General features: G+C 41.0%; 1 protein-coding gene across 4 annotated transcripts in view; it reads right to left on the minus strand.

The window, feature by feature from the left end:
- Positions 1–15,913, minus strand: part of CMSS1 (cms1 ribosomal small subunit homolog) — a 382,923-nt gene that overhangs the window by 105,930 nt on the left and 261,080 nt on the right. Inside the window, exon 1 of one of the 4 annotated variants that reach the window (XM_067739124.1) lies at positions 12,101–12,128. The exons of the other annotated variants lie outside the window; for them this stretch is intronic. Within the exon in view, the coding sequence (XP_067595225.1) occupies positions 12,101–12,113 (13 nt within the window). The 5' untranslated portion in view covers positions 12,114–12,128. Of the gene's footprint in view, positions 1–12,100; positions 12,129–15,913 lie in introns of those variants that run through there. 4 annotated transcript variants of the gene reach the window in all.

Consider the following 15,913-nt stretch of genomic DNA (forward strand, 5'->3'; position numbering starts at 1 on the left):
GACTTGCTTTGACCCATATGCAAGACTGAAAAAAGGAAAGAAAGAATCACAGAATGGAAAATGTTCCCAGAAAGGAAACAGGAAAAGCATTACTTCCTCTGTGTGTGAGAACATCAGTGGACAATCAGAGGGGAGAAAGGTAATGCTTTAAAGGGTTTTAAAAGAAAAGGGATGCAAGATTAAGAAGAATGAGTAGAAAGGGTTCTTAATAAAGTCTTCTTGGTGCCAAAACCCAGAGACATCAATTGAGAGGTCTTGCCGGGCACACGCCCAGCTCTTCACTTTGAACGCTAAAGTTAACACTGGCTGTCAGGTTAGGTAGACAAGCAGGCTATTTCCCAGGATCCCCTGAGGGATCGGCTTGGCACTGAAAACTTCCTGGCCTTCAGGAAGCCCTAACAAAACGCGCCAAATGAAGATATTTGCTCACAGAACTCACTTTCTTGCACCCTGAGCCCAAATTCCTTACTTGGTTTTGGACTGAAGGTCTAAAGGAAAAACCTCAAGATTTCTGTTTTATTGACCTAGGCCTACCAATCTCCCCCCTCACCTCCCCTACCCCAATATTTTCCAGAAAGCTGCAGAGAAAACTACTTCATCTGTATTTAAATGTGTATTTTAGTGGTGGGTCAGCAAACTTTTCTGCATCATTCAAAACACTGAGCTGACAAAATGAGAGCCACAGAAGAAAATGAGAAACCAGTTAGTTAGGTTCAGAGGTAAAGAAGAAGCCAGCCAGAGACAACTCTGTTATCAGAAACCCAAGCTTGAGTCAAGGGGAGCTCTCAGAGCCATGGTCAAGTTTGAATCTGGATTTGGAAAGGCAGGGAATCATCTAGGACAGGTGGCTACTGAGAAAACCGTCTCCCATTTCTAAGCACATTCCATTCCCAGCTAAATAATCCATGGGCTTGGGGAAATAACAGTTGAAGAAACTTGGCACATGAGATTTGAAGTAGCTAAGGTCAGTGGACCTTTAATTCACAGCTTACTGCCTAGTGCTTTTGTCCTAAAACATGGTTCGCACAACACTCAAGAAAGCGTGGTAAGTCCAACTTGCCCATCTAAAAGAATGGTAGTCCTAAGACCATCAGGGATGACAGTTTTATCCTGACACGTGCTGATTAGCTTGCCAAAGGACAGACTAGTCCTATGAATCTCTGCAGGTAAGAGTTCTCTGTATTTCAGTTTCAGTCTATGGATCAAGATATCAAATTATAAAAATGCAATTAATTAGCTGATATGGCAAACCTCTCCTGAAGGCACCTGATAGATCATTTGTTCACACCTGGAAAGTTATGCAGTTGGGAACCCAATGAGTATGAATCTTGAGAACCTTAATCACCTCTCCAGAGCAAAAGGTGTAACAGAGACTCTCTTGTGGAGGAAACCAAGAGCCAATGGCAGCTAAGAGAAAAAGAGACCAGGGCAGGAAGAAGAGGACAAGAGTTGAAATCAGGAGGGAAAGCTAGACATGGATCATCTGGGGAGGAACAATCTTGTCCAGGATAGGTGAAGCAGAGTGACAGAAAGGTCTGAGCATGGACCAAGAAAGATATGTTCAGGGTCAGCCTCCAGGGCCACCAGCCCCAGCACATCAAAGATGCGCATGGCTCTGGCCGGAATCAGGAGTATGAAGACTCACACCCTTGGCGCTTTTCTAAACTTCCTCTATCGCTTCTTCCAGCTAAGTTTTAGTGAATGCTTTGAAACTGGGGAAGGTTTAGGAAGAGGCTGAAACAATATCCACTCTGACTGCTTTGCTCAGGTGGGGGCCCCGGCTACAGCAAGATGGGAGAGGTTGATAGTCTTAGCAGGGACTGAACACCTATTGAGGCAGTTCTTCCCCAGATAACAGGAGGTCATGATCCCTATTTCTGACTTTCTTCTGGGCCTATAAGTTTCTCCATTATATCCAGCTATTTGCGTAGGAAGTGCAGGCTTTTTAGCAAGTGCATCTTTAATTAAAAGATGGAGTGGGTGAGAGAAAATCAGGATAAAATCTATTTTTCCTCTACTTCCTCAACATAAATTGATAGTGATATGTCTGAAATAGGGGCAATTATAAGGACTTGACATAAAAAGGAAGTTTAGAAATGTTAGCCCAACTAGACAAACCAATAAAACGAGTAATTTCTCTTTAAAAACAAAAGTTTCTTAAGTCTAAAAAAGGGGCATTAGGGACTTCCCTGGCAGTCCAGTGGCTAAGACTCCACACTCCCAACGCAGGAGCTGGGGTTTGATCCCTGGTCAGGGAACTGGATCCCACATGCCGCAACTAAGAGTTCTCATGTCACAACTAAAAAAAGATCCCGCATGCTGCAATTAAGACCCGGCACAGCCAAATAAATAACAAAGATAAATAAATAAATAAATAAGTGGGCATTACATAGGAGAGAGTTATATAAGCAAAATCACACAGAGAGAAAACCACAATATTACTGGTATAAAATCCTTTTTCATAGGCAACTTTTTTTTTTTTTTTTTTTGCGGTACGCGGGCCTCCCATTGTTGCGGCCTCTCCCGCTGCGGAGCACAGGCTCCGGACGCACAGGCCCAGTGGCCATGGCTCACGGGACCAGCTGCTCCGCGGCATGTAGGATCCTCCCGGACCGGGGCACGAACCCGTGTCCCCTGCATCGGCAGGCGGACTCCCAACCACTTTGCCACCAGGGAAGCCCATAGGCAGCTTTTGATGGGTTTGGAGCATTATCTTACTACAGCCCCATATATTCTCTTAAATCGGCACAGTCTATTTTTAGGTTATATACCTTGCAATGTAGTTAGGTTAAGCTTAAACAGATTAGGAGAGTAAAGCAACATTATTTAAAACTCTAGTCCTAAGAAAAAGCAGAGTATTCAAAATCAGTACTAGTGTTAGAAGAGAGCAGGCAATCTTTTCTGATGACTCTTATTGGTTTTACTCTTATCACATTCTTTTAGTATTATGGTGATCAACTTCCCTCAAAAACCTACGAGGGAAAAGCAATGATGCTCCCCCATCCCTACCCCAGCCAAAAACTAATTTCAATCAATGTCCTAGAGCAACATTCAATATTTCTTACATTAATGAGATTCAGATCTGTGCTCTGGCCATAACAGGAGTGAGCAAAGAGCATGTAGAGTTAGCCATTTGGTAATAATTATCCAAAGCTATGGCCTCTTTTATGCATACCTCACGGCAATGCCACGTGTGCATCCATAATCAAATGCTCTTAATTTTTAATGCGTGAGTTTTCCTTTTGAGGATCAAATGGGTTCAGAATTGCGTTTGAAATGAGAAGGAAAAGAACGAGAAAAAAATCTCCCAACATACCATAGACCTGAATTGCCATCTCACATCAGATTTTTTTTTTTTAAGTTTGCCAAAATGAGCTGGAATTTCTTTATAGCTTTAGAGCCCTCTACAGCTGACGTCCAGGGCAGACATCACCTCTCAGTCTTCCAGCAATGCACGATTTCTCTGTGCGCACCCACAAGTAGACTGGTTTGCCACTCTCCCACCCCCACCCCCCCACCAATTCTGAAATTTCTAGCAAAAGAGAGATCTGTCAAAACAGGTTACTTGTACTTTTATTGGTTCCTCCAGACCATGACGACATTTCGTGAAAGGCAGTGCCAGGAAACTTAATGTCTGTGAAGAAGAAGTGAAAGTTCTTATGAGCATAAACTGTCTGGTGCCCCAGGAGACTGCAGCCTGAAGGAACCCCTGGTCTTAGACTGCGACACTGTCTCAATTGGCTGATACATTGGAACTCCAAATACCACCATCAGAGGAGAGGAGGAAAGTGTCTTTCCAAAAAGAGAGGTCTGGGAGACACAACAGGCTATTTCGTCCCTTTCTCTTAACCGCTTGTTTACCTAGAGTAGAGCATCTGAGCAGGCAGCTAATGACTGGCTCAGTCAAGGCTGTAACACCAATTAGTTAATCCATTTAAGTAGTTAATGGATCCTTTCCCAAGCAGGAGGGATAATAAGGCCTACACCTGGAAGAGGAGCGTGTGGCCTTCTCCACAAATGGGAAGAATCCATTCTAACATCCAGGTGCAGAAACAGAATTGCACCTTTTTACAGGACCTCAGCAATTTTGCTAAGGCTAGAGTCACATTGTGTGAGCACTTCACATGGCTGAACTTAAAAGAAGCAGGAGCTTTACAGAAGACTGGAAACTAAATAAAAAAAAAACTTGTTTGAAGCACCGGACCTTTAGGAGACTTCCAAGTATTTCAACTGATATATTATTAAGTGCCAAAATCATGTGGGTACTTGGTAAGGTTGTAACTGGGTTTGTGGAGCAGAAAGGCGGCTCACTGCACTGCCATATCCCTCTATTTCACAGCGCCACCTGCTGGGTGAGGGTGGAAAGAGCTGAACTTTGTTTCTTGGATTGATAGCCTATGAATTCAAAGAAAGAAGAAAAGTTCCCAAACACTGAGAAACAGTGCTCTTTATGCTGGCATGTTCATAAAGAAGGGGACAGCTCTGCTCATCTTTGCTGCTGTCCTAGCCACCCACAGTCCAGTGATGACTGTTTCCTTTGAAATGTCCGAACAGGAAATAGAAGCATTAAAACCAAGAACATAAAATATGGGCCTTGCATGTTGACTAGCTACATTCCCGTGTTAATAGCCAGGTCATTTGAATCATGACCTTTAAAAGCTGGAGGGTTTTCTCATTATCTTTAATAGAGCATTGTAAGTGTCCTTTACAGATGAAGTTAATTCTATTCTCATAATTAACTCTCTTCAGGAGCACATTTAATATCCGGCCTCAACGTAGTAAACACCTAAACTCAGCGCAGCTAAGAAAAAACTGTAGCTAGAGACACATTCACTGTCACATAAAGCACTAGGTTCCATACCTAGAATGTTAAAAAGAAATTAATCCATATCTTAAGCACTGTTCATTCAACCTTGAATAGATACGTCGATTTCTCCTTGCTGAGGAAGAAGCTATAGGCCCAAAATGCCTCATCAGAAACTTCCAGGCCAAAAGTATTTCAGAATTTTTCAGATTTTACAAAGGTAAAATGGTACATTATGTATTATATAACACCTCCAGTGGGTTCTTGGGCTGGATCCACTAATCAAACAATATTCCTGCAGTAAGGTATATGAATATTCACAGCCAATGATTAAAGACTCTAAATAGACTTGTGACAGTTCAGATCAGGTTTTCTTTTCAAATGAGTTTGTATAAAACTTAACAAGTTGCACTTTGGGGGGCTTTTTGAATTTCAGAATTGAGGATAAAGGATTATGGACCTGCACAAGTCAGTCTTGATTTTAATGAAAAAGAGGCAAAGCAGTGGAAAAGGATTCTTTAGAAGGCTGAAACCCAGGTGTTTATCTTGGTTATTTGACTTTTGGACATTACTTAATATTTTTAGCCTTGGTTTTCTTATTGATTGCATTGTGGGGGGATGGTGGTGGGAGTGGCAGTGGATAGATGTTCCAAGATAGGCAGGAGGGAATCAGTATTCATCCAATGTCTACAGAGTTCCAGTCCTATGCTAACTGCTTCTAGTTCCTCAATATTATAAACAATAGTGTGATAAACAGTAGCTCAATCTTTATACACGTCCCTTATGATTTCTTTGGGATAAATGCCTTACAGTGTAATTACTGGATCAAAAGACAATCTATAACTGTCTGTCTGACTGTCATCTGTTCGTCCATCCATCCATCCATCCATCCGGGTTTATGTCAACATTGCAAAATTGCCTTAAAGGTAATTTACACTCCCAACAGCAGTGTGCAAGAGCACCTATTTCCTGTACCCTTGTCAATGCCAGGTGTGACCATTAACAAAATTCTGCCAACTTGAAAAATGGTATTTCTTCGATTAAACATGCATTTCTCTGATTGCCTTGCATTTTTACATAGGCTCCATGTAATCTTCCACAATTTTATGAAGCAGTTATTCCTAAGTTTCTATCGTTAGTGGTAGATCCAGGTCTGTTGACTTCAGAGCTTATCCTCCTCCCAGGAGCCCCTGTGAGCTCTGAATTGCATTGTGGAGGGGCTTGAAAGGGACCTTGGAGGTGGACTGGGTCTTTGGAACACAACGGCACAAATGAGTTGTGGTGGCAGCTTTGACTGTATCTGTTGACTATGTTGTGCTTCTACACAGCGCTTCTCTACTGTACTAAGCCTAGAGGCTTCCTAGGTGGCCAACAAAACCTCTTTGAAATAGCAGCCCTCATAGCTTAAGGCTTGGGGAGAGAACACAGGGAACATATTTTAAATTACTATTCATCACCACTCAGAGCACGGTACAGTTTTTAGACTAGCTAATCATTAATCAATTTATTAACCAAAACCAGTATACTATTGACTTGGATAGCCTAGATATTTTGTTAATTCTAGCTGTTCCTCCCTCCCCATATGGGCTTACATTGGTATTAAAATTTAAATAACACATCTGCAAAACTCAGATGATACGACAGCATTTTAGATAAAGTGACTTTAGATCAGACTTTATCTGCAAATCACACACTGTTCTCAGTCATTTATACCCATGGAGGAGTGGGATGAACCAGACCCAGGGATTCAACAGGCATTCTAAAAGCCGTCATCTTTCTTACATATAAAACCCTCACCAGGGTCTTAGCTACCAGCTTTCCAAGGTATGAGTGTCACATTCTTTCTATACTCCTACAGTAACCTGCCTACAATAACCTAACTGCCTACAATAACCTCCCCACAGGAGAGGCACAAATAGCTTGTAAAAATGCTGAGAAAGAGCAACAAGGTAAAGGGTCAGTATAAATCAGTCTGAATAGAAATCCCCCACTTTAGGTCCACTGTCAGCACTGGAAATTTCTCTATTTCACAAATGCACGCAGGCCTACCGAGGTGCAAAGCTCCTATATTTTATGGGACTGGGAATGTGCCTCTTGGTGACCCTGTGATTGATAATCCGATCACAGTCCAGGCTTGCTCTTCTGTATACAAAGCACACTTGAGCAGCAAATCTGTGTGACATACACATTTTCAGGTGTCTCTCTGAAGGAGACGAACAGATTTCTCTTGAAACAGAATATCCTGAGAGAAAACAAAAAACGACTGGTTGTAAATATGTCAAACAAAAATCTTTAACTGTGACTCAGGATTTCAGGAGTTGGTCTGGTCTCAGGTTGTTTAAGGAGCACAGTCTTCTGTATTATCCTTGCTTTAATACCCACTGTCCATGACATCACCATCCAAACCATTTATTTAGTCTGTTTTCAAGCTCACCACATGGCAAATGACTGCCTGAATGAACAAAACAATTCAATTCAACAAGAATTCTTTGCAATTGAGACCCCTGGAGAGAAAAAAAAAAAGTGTAATTGCCATCTAAAAACATACTGAAATTTCTGTAAGTGGTTTTATAAATAGTGACTGACTGTCATGAAAAGAGGAAGAAAAAACCCACAAACAGCTGCAGAAGGCATTTCTGAATCTTGCAGACATAGTAAAGCAAAATCATAATACCCCCATGAGTTCTTAGTTATCAGAAATCCCAGTTCAAATTTAGCCATTGACAGGTGGGCAAGGTAAGACAGATGATAATATCTTTCTGAGTAAAGACTAAGTCTCTAACATCTCACACCCCTTACAGTAGTGGTTTCCAAACTTTAGTATGCATCAGAATCATCTGGAAGAATTTAAAAAACAGGCTACTGGGCCCCACCCCCAAGAGTTGCTGACTTAGAAGGCCCAGGTAGGGCCCAATAAGTTTGCATATGTAACAAGTTCCCAGGTGATCCTGCTGGTCCAGGGACCGCATTTTGACCACCACTGCCGTATAGCGCAGAGCCCACCATTAGGCAAATGGTAGCTGGTAAATAAATGTATATTGATTAAATCGAATTCATCTTCAAAAATAATGCTTTCTTTCCCGCCCCAAATCTAATATGCTGGTGGATTGCTTTTTACAGGGCATAATAATTACCTGGAGAGTCTTGTTAAAACATTAAAGCTTCTTAAAACACAGATTACAGGGCCAAACCCCCACCCCCCAGATTCAGAATCAGCAGATCTGGAGTCGGTCTGAGAACCTGCATTTCTGATGCTGATGCAGCCAGTTCCCAGATGACACTTTGAGTAGCACTGGGGCAGGAATCCACTTCCAGCTGCCACTAAACATCACACCAAGCAGATTTCTCAACGTATATCTCAATTACATAACTTTCCATATTCTATTTTATCATTTGGGCTCATGGTTTTCAATGCTATCAGACTTACCCTAAAGCAAGAGCTGTGTCTTATTTCTCCTTATATCGAACACGATGCCTATCACAGTGTTTTGCTATGAACACACAGGTGTGTGTGTGTGACATATGTTGGTAGATTGATATATACTGCATCCATGGGTAGCAACAGGAATACATATTTGTTTATTTAGGTTTCTTTTTGCTCAAATCTTCCCCCTACCAATATATTTACTGCATGTAAATCTAATAACCGCTGAATTTCTTAAAAAATTAGTTGTTTGTTATAAAGCAGAAACTAACACACCATTGTAAAGCAGTTATACTCCAATAAAAACGTTTAAAAAAACCCCTAAATTTTCATGAAGTATTTTATTGATATGCTAACTTCCATTTATCATCATTGTGGAATCAATGAGAAATTATGTGCAACTGAAAAGAAAAAAAAATTAGTTGTTTGGCAAAATCAGTCTTATGTGGTAGATGCAACACAGAACTTATTAAAAGCATTCTTATGTATGAGTATCATTCGCCAACATGCCCTCAATGAATCTGAGGCTGAAGAAAACCAGCAAGTAGAAATCACAAGTTCCATTAGGACTGTAAGCATTTTCCAAGCCCTCTGCCAGAGTCTCCCTTCCTCCACTCCAGGGCCTTCTATCCCCGAGAGAGCCAAGGGGTCTTTAAGTTCTCTGCATTTAATATTGGGCTGCATGTCAAAACATAAAGAATGAAAACTGGTTTATGCCATAAATTAAGCAAATAAATTACAGCACACTTAATCCAGCATGGTGCTGGCAAACACATATACCAGTCCCACATCTGATGAGTGGCTTTAATGTTAAAAAGAAAAAAGTGTGTGTGTGTTTGTGTGTGTGTGAGTGTGGGTGGGTAGTTGAAAACAGGCAGTGGGCCTGGGGAGCAGGTGACAGACTTGGCCCTTAGATATACAGGAGACAGTCTGAGGTTTTATCTACTTAGTAAGGTAAATTGCAAAGCAGAAGCTCATATAATGTTTACTTTGGTATGTCCTTCATCTTCCCAGTCCGCTACATCCCATACATTCTCAGAAGAAAATCCTGTAACTCTAGAAGAAAGGAGACCCCTGGAAGGTTTAAAGCAGACTAAAACTCACTTTCAAAATCTCCATTCCAAAAAAAAAAAATTCTTCTGGGATCTCTGAAATCAGAATAAAACAAAACCCAAACAAACAAACAAACAAAAAACAAAGGGGTCTACCACCTGCTTCTAGAAGGTCCAAAAAGTTAAGGTGTGAGAAGAGGACTAGAAGCAACTTCTCCAGCCTTTGGTGGGAGCAGTCAGTACTGGCAATGGTTATGTTCGACAGTATTGATTTGTGATTTGTGTCTTGGGGGAAACATGTGGAGAGATTTTAACATTTGATTAGGTTTCATCTCCATACTTCAAGTAACAGGACAAATCAGTTTATCTTTTCAACTGGAACCCTCTTTACAGATAGAAGAAATGAGATGCTTTCAAAAATTAATTTTCCCACTCTTCCCTGAAGTCCAGAGTTTTGATGAGGTTTTATGCAGGTTTTGACTTCTTTTCTTATGACCTTGTAAACTAGAAAACAAAAAGACTAGCTAATTAAGTTTTTTAAAATGAAAAGTCAAGCCCCCAAATTAAAATGATCCTTAAAATAACTTCTAAAAGACTGTCAAACTCTGGACAAGAAAGTATTCATCTCTGCATATTAGTTGCTAGCTGTTCAGAGTAGAGTAGAAGCTCAAGAGTCTTTAAAGTTGGTTTAGAAAGTTCCTTAAAAAAAAAACCTATATATATATGTCTGTACATATGTGTGTGTATATATATATATATATATATATATATATATATAAATTCACCTGGAGAAAACTAAAGCCATCATTCTTTGAATTACAGTAGTAAGCTATTTGGATAATATAATAATAATTATACTCATAGTAATAATACAACTATATGGATATACAGCAATAAGCCATTCAGATCCTTATTGGTTGACCGAAATCATTATTAAGGATGAAGCCAATTTTAAAATTTTCTGTTAAAAAAAATTTATTTTTAACTGGGAAGACAGGGAAAAAGGAGATGAAATACCAGGGGTTATTTGAGAATAACCAGAACAGAGGTGCAATCTTGAGGTAAAAAGGTTTTAGATGACCAACAAGCAGCAGGTGAGGGTGCTGGTATTTTGGCAGTAAAGAAAACACGGTACTAAGTGGTAAAATAATGACAAAGAAACATTTAATATAGCTTGAAGTTCTTTTTGACTTCGGCAATAATGCTCTCCAAATTCTATCTTGAAGGTGGCTGAGAACTCCTAGAACCTTAGTCTCATGACTCAAAAGGAAACATCTATTTCTATGTTTCTCTCCTGTTGAACAAACTGCCTACTGGCTCAGAGAGATTAAATGAGGTGCTCAAGGTTACAGGACGAGAACCAGGTTTCATGATGTCCAGTCTGTCCAAGCAACTGAGAATGGGGAGGCCAGTTATGACAGTAATCTAGGCTGGAGGGGATGAGGCTTGGATCAGAGTGGTGGTAGGGGGAATGCTTGAGGAACCAGGACAAAGCTACTTCAAGTGACATCTCAGCCTGGAAGAAGACTGGATTTCCTCAAGCCTAAGATACATGGCTTTTAAACTTCTTTCATAGTTTAAGAATTTTTGAGATCAAGATGCAGCTTACAGTCAATGTTAAAAGAGAGGTAGAAGAGGTGATGTAGCTGTCAATGCTCGTGCAGGCGCCAACAACACAAATGTCTAGGAAGAGAGAGTAGCATTTTGAAGCTTGGAGAGGCTGGGTGACTGTGTGAGGGGCTGACTGCAACACATGCAGTGGCAGAGAGGACAAGCGGGAAGTAATGGATGCTAAGACTGGAAAGGTATTAAATCTGTGTTAAAAGAAGAGAGAATTACCACAGATAGTGGACAGTTCCAGATCTCTAAGTACTATTAGGGAGGCAACATAGATGGCTAAAGGGAAGTAAAGTAGAAAGAATAAGTAAAATAAGGGCCTCAGAAAATTAACACCATGCGTGATCAGGTCTGGAATAACCAAGAACTGCCTACATCGACCAAACATTTAGATTCTAATCTCTAAGCAAAATGGTGAAGGGTCCTGAACCAGCTAAGAAGATGTTCAAAAGTCCACAAGCTTGGTCCCACCTGAGACTAACCAACTCCGAGTGTCTGAGGTGAGGCCCGGGTAACTGTTCAATGATGTACAGGGAGAGCCCGTTATCTCACAAACACACTGTGTACTTAGGGACAACTAATTTTTAGTACTTTAGGTTTACCTGCAAGGCTGCTATATATTTTAATATCGAAAAATGTGTGCCCCCCCTTTTATAACTGCACCTTTCTGCTTTCTATGTGCACATCTATTAGTCACTCAAGTAAGAAAATTTTGCTAGTAAATGTTACGGCAAAGAGTGTAGTTTCCGACTGTGGCTATTGCTGAGCTATTCCTGATCAACTCATGACTTCATGAGAATGTAGTTCTGCACCCTCCCATACCCATTTTAGAGCCACTTAGGCCTTGCTTATTACATAGATCTGTATGGCTCAAAGAGATGTCCTATTTCTTTTTTAAACGGGTTTTTTTTTTTCCTCAGCGAGAGGTGGTGGCTAGAGGGTTTTTTTTTCTCTTTTTTTCCTTGGTGGAGGTGCCATTCTAATTTGGTCTGATTTCATTTTCCTGTTCTGGTTTAGGGCATTGGCACAGTGTAAAGCTACCTTGCTAGAGGGAGGCTTCTTCTCTTAGAAGTGCATTAGGTGGGAGGTCTGGGGATGTGTTGCAGAGAGGTGGAACAGGAAGTGGAGTGGAAGATGGAAAAGCACTACAGCAGGAGTCTGCTGATCGTTTCTTCTTGCATGCGACTTTATCCCTTTACTCACCAACATCTTTCATTTTCTAAAACAGCGGATCAACAAATCCTCAGTGGCTCCCTATGACATAGAAAGTAAAGTCCAGTCTCTTCAGCCTGACGTTGGAGGCCTTCCACCACACGGCTTCAGTGGGTCTCCCAAATTCCTCACACGCATTCTCCAGTTACCTCACATCCCCTCACATGCCTGGCATAGCTGAGGCCACAGCACTTGGAGCCCATCTTCCTCCCATCTCCTCAGTCCTCTCCTTTCTCTGAACTCCTCTAGCAGGAACTGTCTGTGTCACTCATTAGGGCTCTTAGTCATACTGGCCACATTTTAAATTAATGATTTCATACATGTATGATTTACCTCACTAACCAGACCAGAACTCCCCAAATTGGAGCCCCATGGGTTGAATTTAGCCCACATACATGTTTTGCTTGGCGCACACAATGTTTTTAAAGAATTTGAGTTAGTTGCCAGCATTTTAAAAAAATCAGGAGATGGCACATAATAAAAACCTGGATTTCTGACTTCTCCTGACAAGCTGGAAGCTCTGACAATTCTGGGCCAGCATTCCAGGATGGTTCCAATCAGCTGGAGCTGTGTAATGATGATCCCTTCAGAGTGATGTATCCTTTCCACTTCGGCAGAGCCCCAGTCACCCCTCTGTCCTGTGCCTGGCCCCTTCCTGCTCTCACAGACCTTCCTGTCTCCTGCAGTCGTTTAAACTTGCAACCTCTGAACTTCACCCTATGTCCTCAGAGGGTATGGTCTTTGTCTTCATCTCCTTACCTCCTCAGTGCTTAGCACACTGCTATTTACATAACAGGTGCTGAAAAAATACTTCCTGAGTGGAAGCAAGAAAGGCCAGAATCGAAGAAGCAGATGAAAGTGATGGATCAGGGAGATGAGGATTAAAGGAGGCCAAGGCTAAGGACAAATGAGGAAGTGTTTTCCAGTGCCTCAAAAAGGATGTGAAATGAAAGACCTTGTTCCTTTATGGCTTCAAATGGCAGTGATTTATAAAGCTCTTTTAGAAAATTAAAAGAGGTATTTCGCTTTCAAAATGATAATTTCCCAGAAGCGGGACAAGAGAAACGATGTAGGTTATCTAATGACGCTCTTCAACTCTGAGTATACTTTACTGTTGTCAATAGTGAAGTGAGTCAGTCTGTCCTTTTTTAAAGAAAAACCACAAAACTTTAAGGCTTACTTTGTACTGCTGACTAGGTAAAAGAGAAATTACCCTAAAGGCTGCCTTCATTTTACATCTATCTACAAAATCTCAAAAGAAATACACTGTAAGAGAGATGCATGTTACCAAGGATGCTTTCCTGAACTTGCACCAAATCCCTTCTGGGTGTCATCTAAGCTGCCCCTTTCCACTCAAATAAGAGTGAAGTTCAGAAGGTTAGGAAGAGCAGGGTTCTAGAATATTAGAATGATTCAATGACTGAACTTTAAGTTAAACTTCACAGATGAAACTGTGGCTCCAGAGAAGTCACGCCTTAACTCACAGTTCTAACACTGGAGGTTTTACAGAACCTCCCCCTTCTACCAAGAAGCCTCTGAATTTTATTGCTGAGGGAAAGGAGGGAAAAACTGGTCTTACTGATCTGTTGATACCTCTGGGTTTGAGGGTATGAAGTGAACTGAGTTGGTGCTAGGGTGCTGGGGAATTCAGAGAAGAGGTGGAGAGACTTCAACTTGTCCACTGTGAAAGTTTGTGTTTGAACTAGAAGTTTGAGGAACTAAAGCTGAGCAAAGCTTTAGATTTGGGATGTGAGTATCTCAAGCTTCTGGGACAGCGAGGAGGTCACTAATGGGAAATTTGTAGAGGCATCCAAGAACAGACATCTGCCTCACTTAACTATTTGTCAAGTTTTTTCTGTCTGCCTGCAGAGTTGACCTCATTTTTCATTTCAAGAAATTATAACTTAAAATCCATACCCACTTATAAGCACCAAATTATGGAATGTTTCATTCTGTAGGTAGTGGCTTATCACAGTTTCTAAAATCCCAAACACCTCAGTGTCCTGTGCAGTATCCTGAGAGACAGTAGCATGTGGTAGGTAATAGCATGGGTTCTGGGGTCAGACAAGACTTAGGCTGGAGTCCTAACTCTGCCAGTCAGTGGATCTGGAGCCCTAGGAAAGTCAGATAACTTTTTCCAGCCACAGTTTTCTCAGCCTAGAAAGGAGAATAAAAATGGTACAACTGCATGGGATTATTTTGAGGTGTGAGTGAAAGAGTACATGCAGACTACTTAGCACAGCACCCTGCTGGGAGTCAGCCCCCAATAACAAGTTATTTTCATCAGGGTCTCTCACAACGTAGGAAAATTCAGATGGTCAGTTGGGTGATAGGTCATCAGGATCTTTGAGGAGTACATAAATTGGCTTGGCATTGTGCTCACAGTTCGTAATTCTAAACAAGGTTGAGGTCAGTAACTCCTGTCAGAAGAACTTGGGCTCTGAATGATTTTTCCAGCAGGAGGGATATTATGCTGAGCCAGCCCTGCTCACACCTCTGCCCTCTGTGATTAAATAAATGCATTTCTGAACCAGCCAGGCAAGCGAAGGCTGCTCTGCATGAAGCCTACTGTCCCATATGGGGCCTGATCCCATAGCCTTGAATTTTAACGAATTGAGCTAACTGGTAACAGATAACCAGAGACATGCTCCCTACTTGCAGGAGGCCAGCAGACTTTTACGGGGACACATCACGAAAACTTTAATAAGATGCAGAACACAAAATGCATTTCAGTAATACCCAAGAACATGTAATGTTTCAGAGTTTGAAAAAAACACAGCCACTCTGTCCATTCCAATTTATAAGCAGATTCTATAGCCTGAGAGGTCTGGGCTTTTATTGGCCTTTTTCCCTGATGATGTAATGGGTATCTGAAACTGACAAACCTAAAGCTGGCCGAGAAGCTCAGAACTAGAGATCACATCATCTTTCCTTAAAGTAACATCTAACTTCCTGCTTGCTTTCCTGTAGAAAGACTGGATACTTGGGGAACACAGAATCACAGAATATTGGAACTAGAAGAGTCTTCAGTGTTTATCTAGTCCACTGGAGGAGCAAGGAAACCATGTGATACACAAAGATTATACAGCTAAATGTTGGCTCTGCCAGTACCAGAGTTTCCCTGACTCCAGGTCCAGAACTTTCCATTAAAGTTGCCACCCTGAGCCATCCAACCATCAGTTCCTCTCACAAAGTTATCCTGAAATTGGGGGACAAACCACTTATTTTTTTAATGGCCTAGTTGTATGGATGTCCAAAGCAAAGAGACAAATCAAATAGCTATAAGCAAAGCTATTTGTTTATAGCTGCCTATAAACTCAACATTAGCTGTGTTAATTATATTATGACACACTTGTTAATCTCTAGCATATAAACCAGCAAATGCTAGAAGCACTTCTCACCTAGATGCTAAAATGTTATCTCTATTTAGCTCAAACAGAATATACTATGAACTTGCCTTATCTTTGTATCACCAGCTAGTAAGCATTCAGTAACTGCAATTTATTTAATATTGAGTTACTTTTGTTTAAAAGGGACATTTCTAGGTTATTAAACAAAAGTTCCTAAAAAGCCTTTCATAAAAATTTAAAGAGTAGATGTGAGGTCTAGAAAGTTTAATAGTATTTATGGAATAGTCAGTTGGTGATTCATCAGTTCATCAGCTAGAAATGTTGTGAGGAAATCCCAGAACTGAGATTCACTACAGTAACCAGAGTCTTGCCACACTCTCAGCCAGTAATAATTCTTGGTACCCTAACATTTTTCTATTTAAAATGCACCTAAATAGATTTCCTCTCTATTCCC

The sequence above is a fragment of the Pseudorca crassidens genome, chromosome 5 (assembly GCF_039906515.1).
Source record: "Pseudorca crassidens isolate mPseCra1 chromosome 5, mPseCra1.hap1, whole genome shotgun sequence".
In the NCBI taxonomy this organism is placed as follows: domain Eukaryota; kingdom Metazoa; phylum Chordata; class Mammalia; order Artiodactyla; family Delphinidae; genus Pseudorca; species Pseudorca crassidens.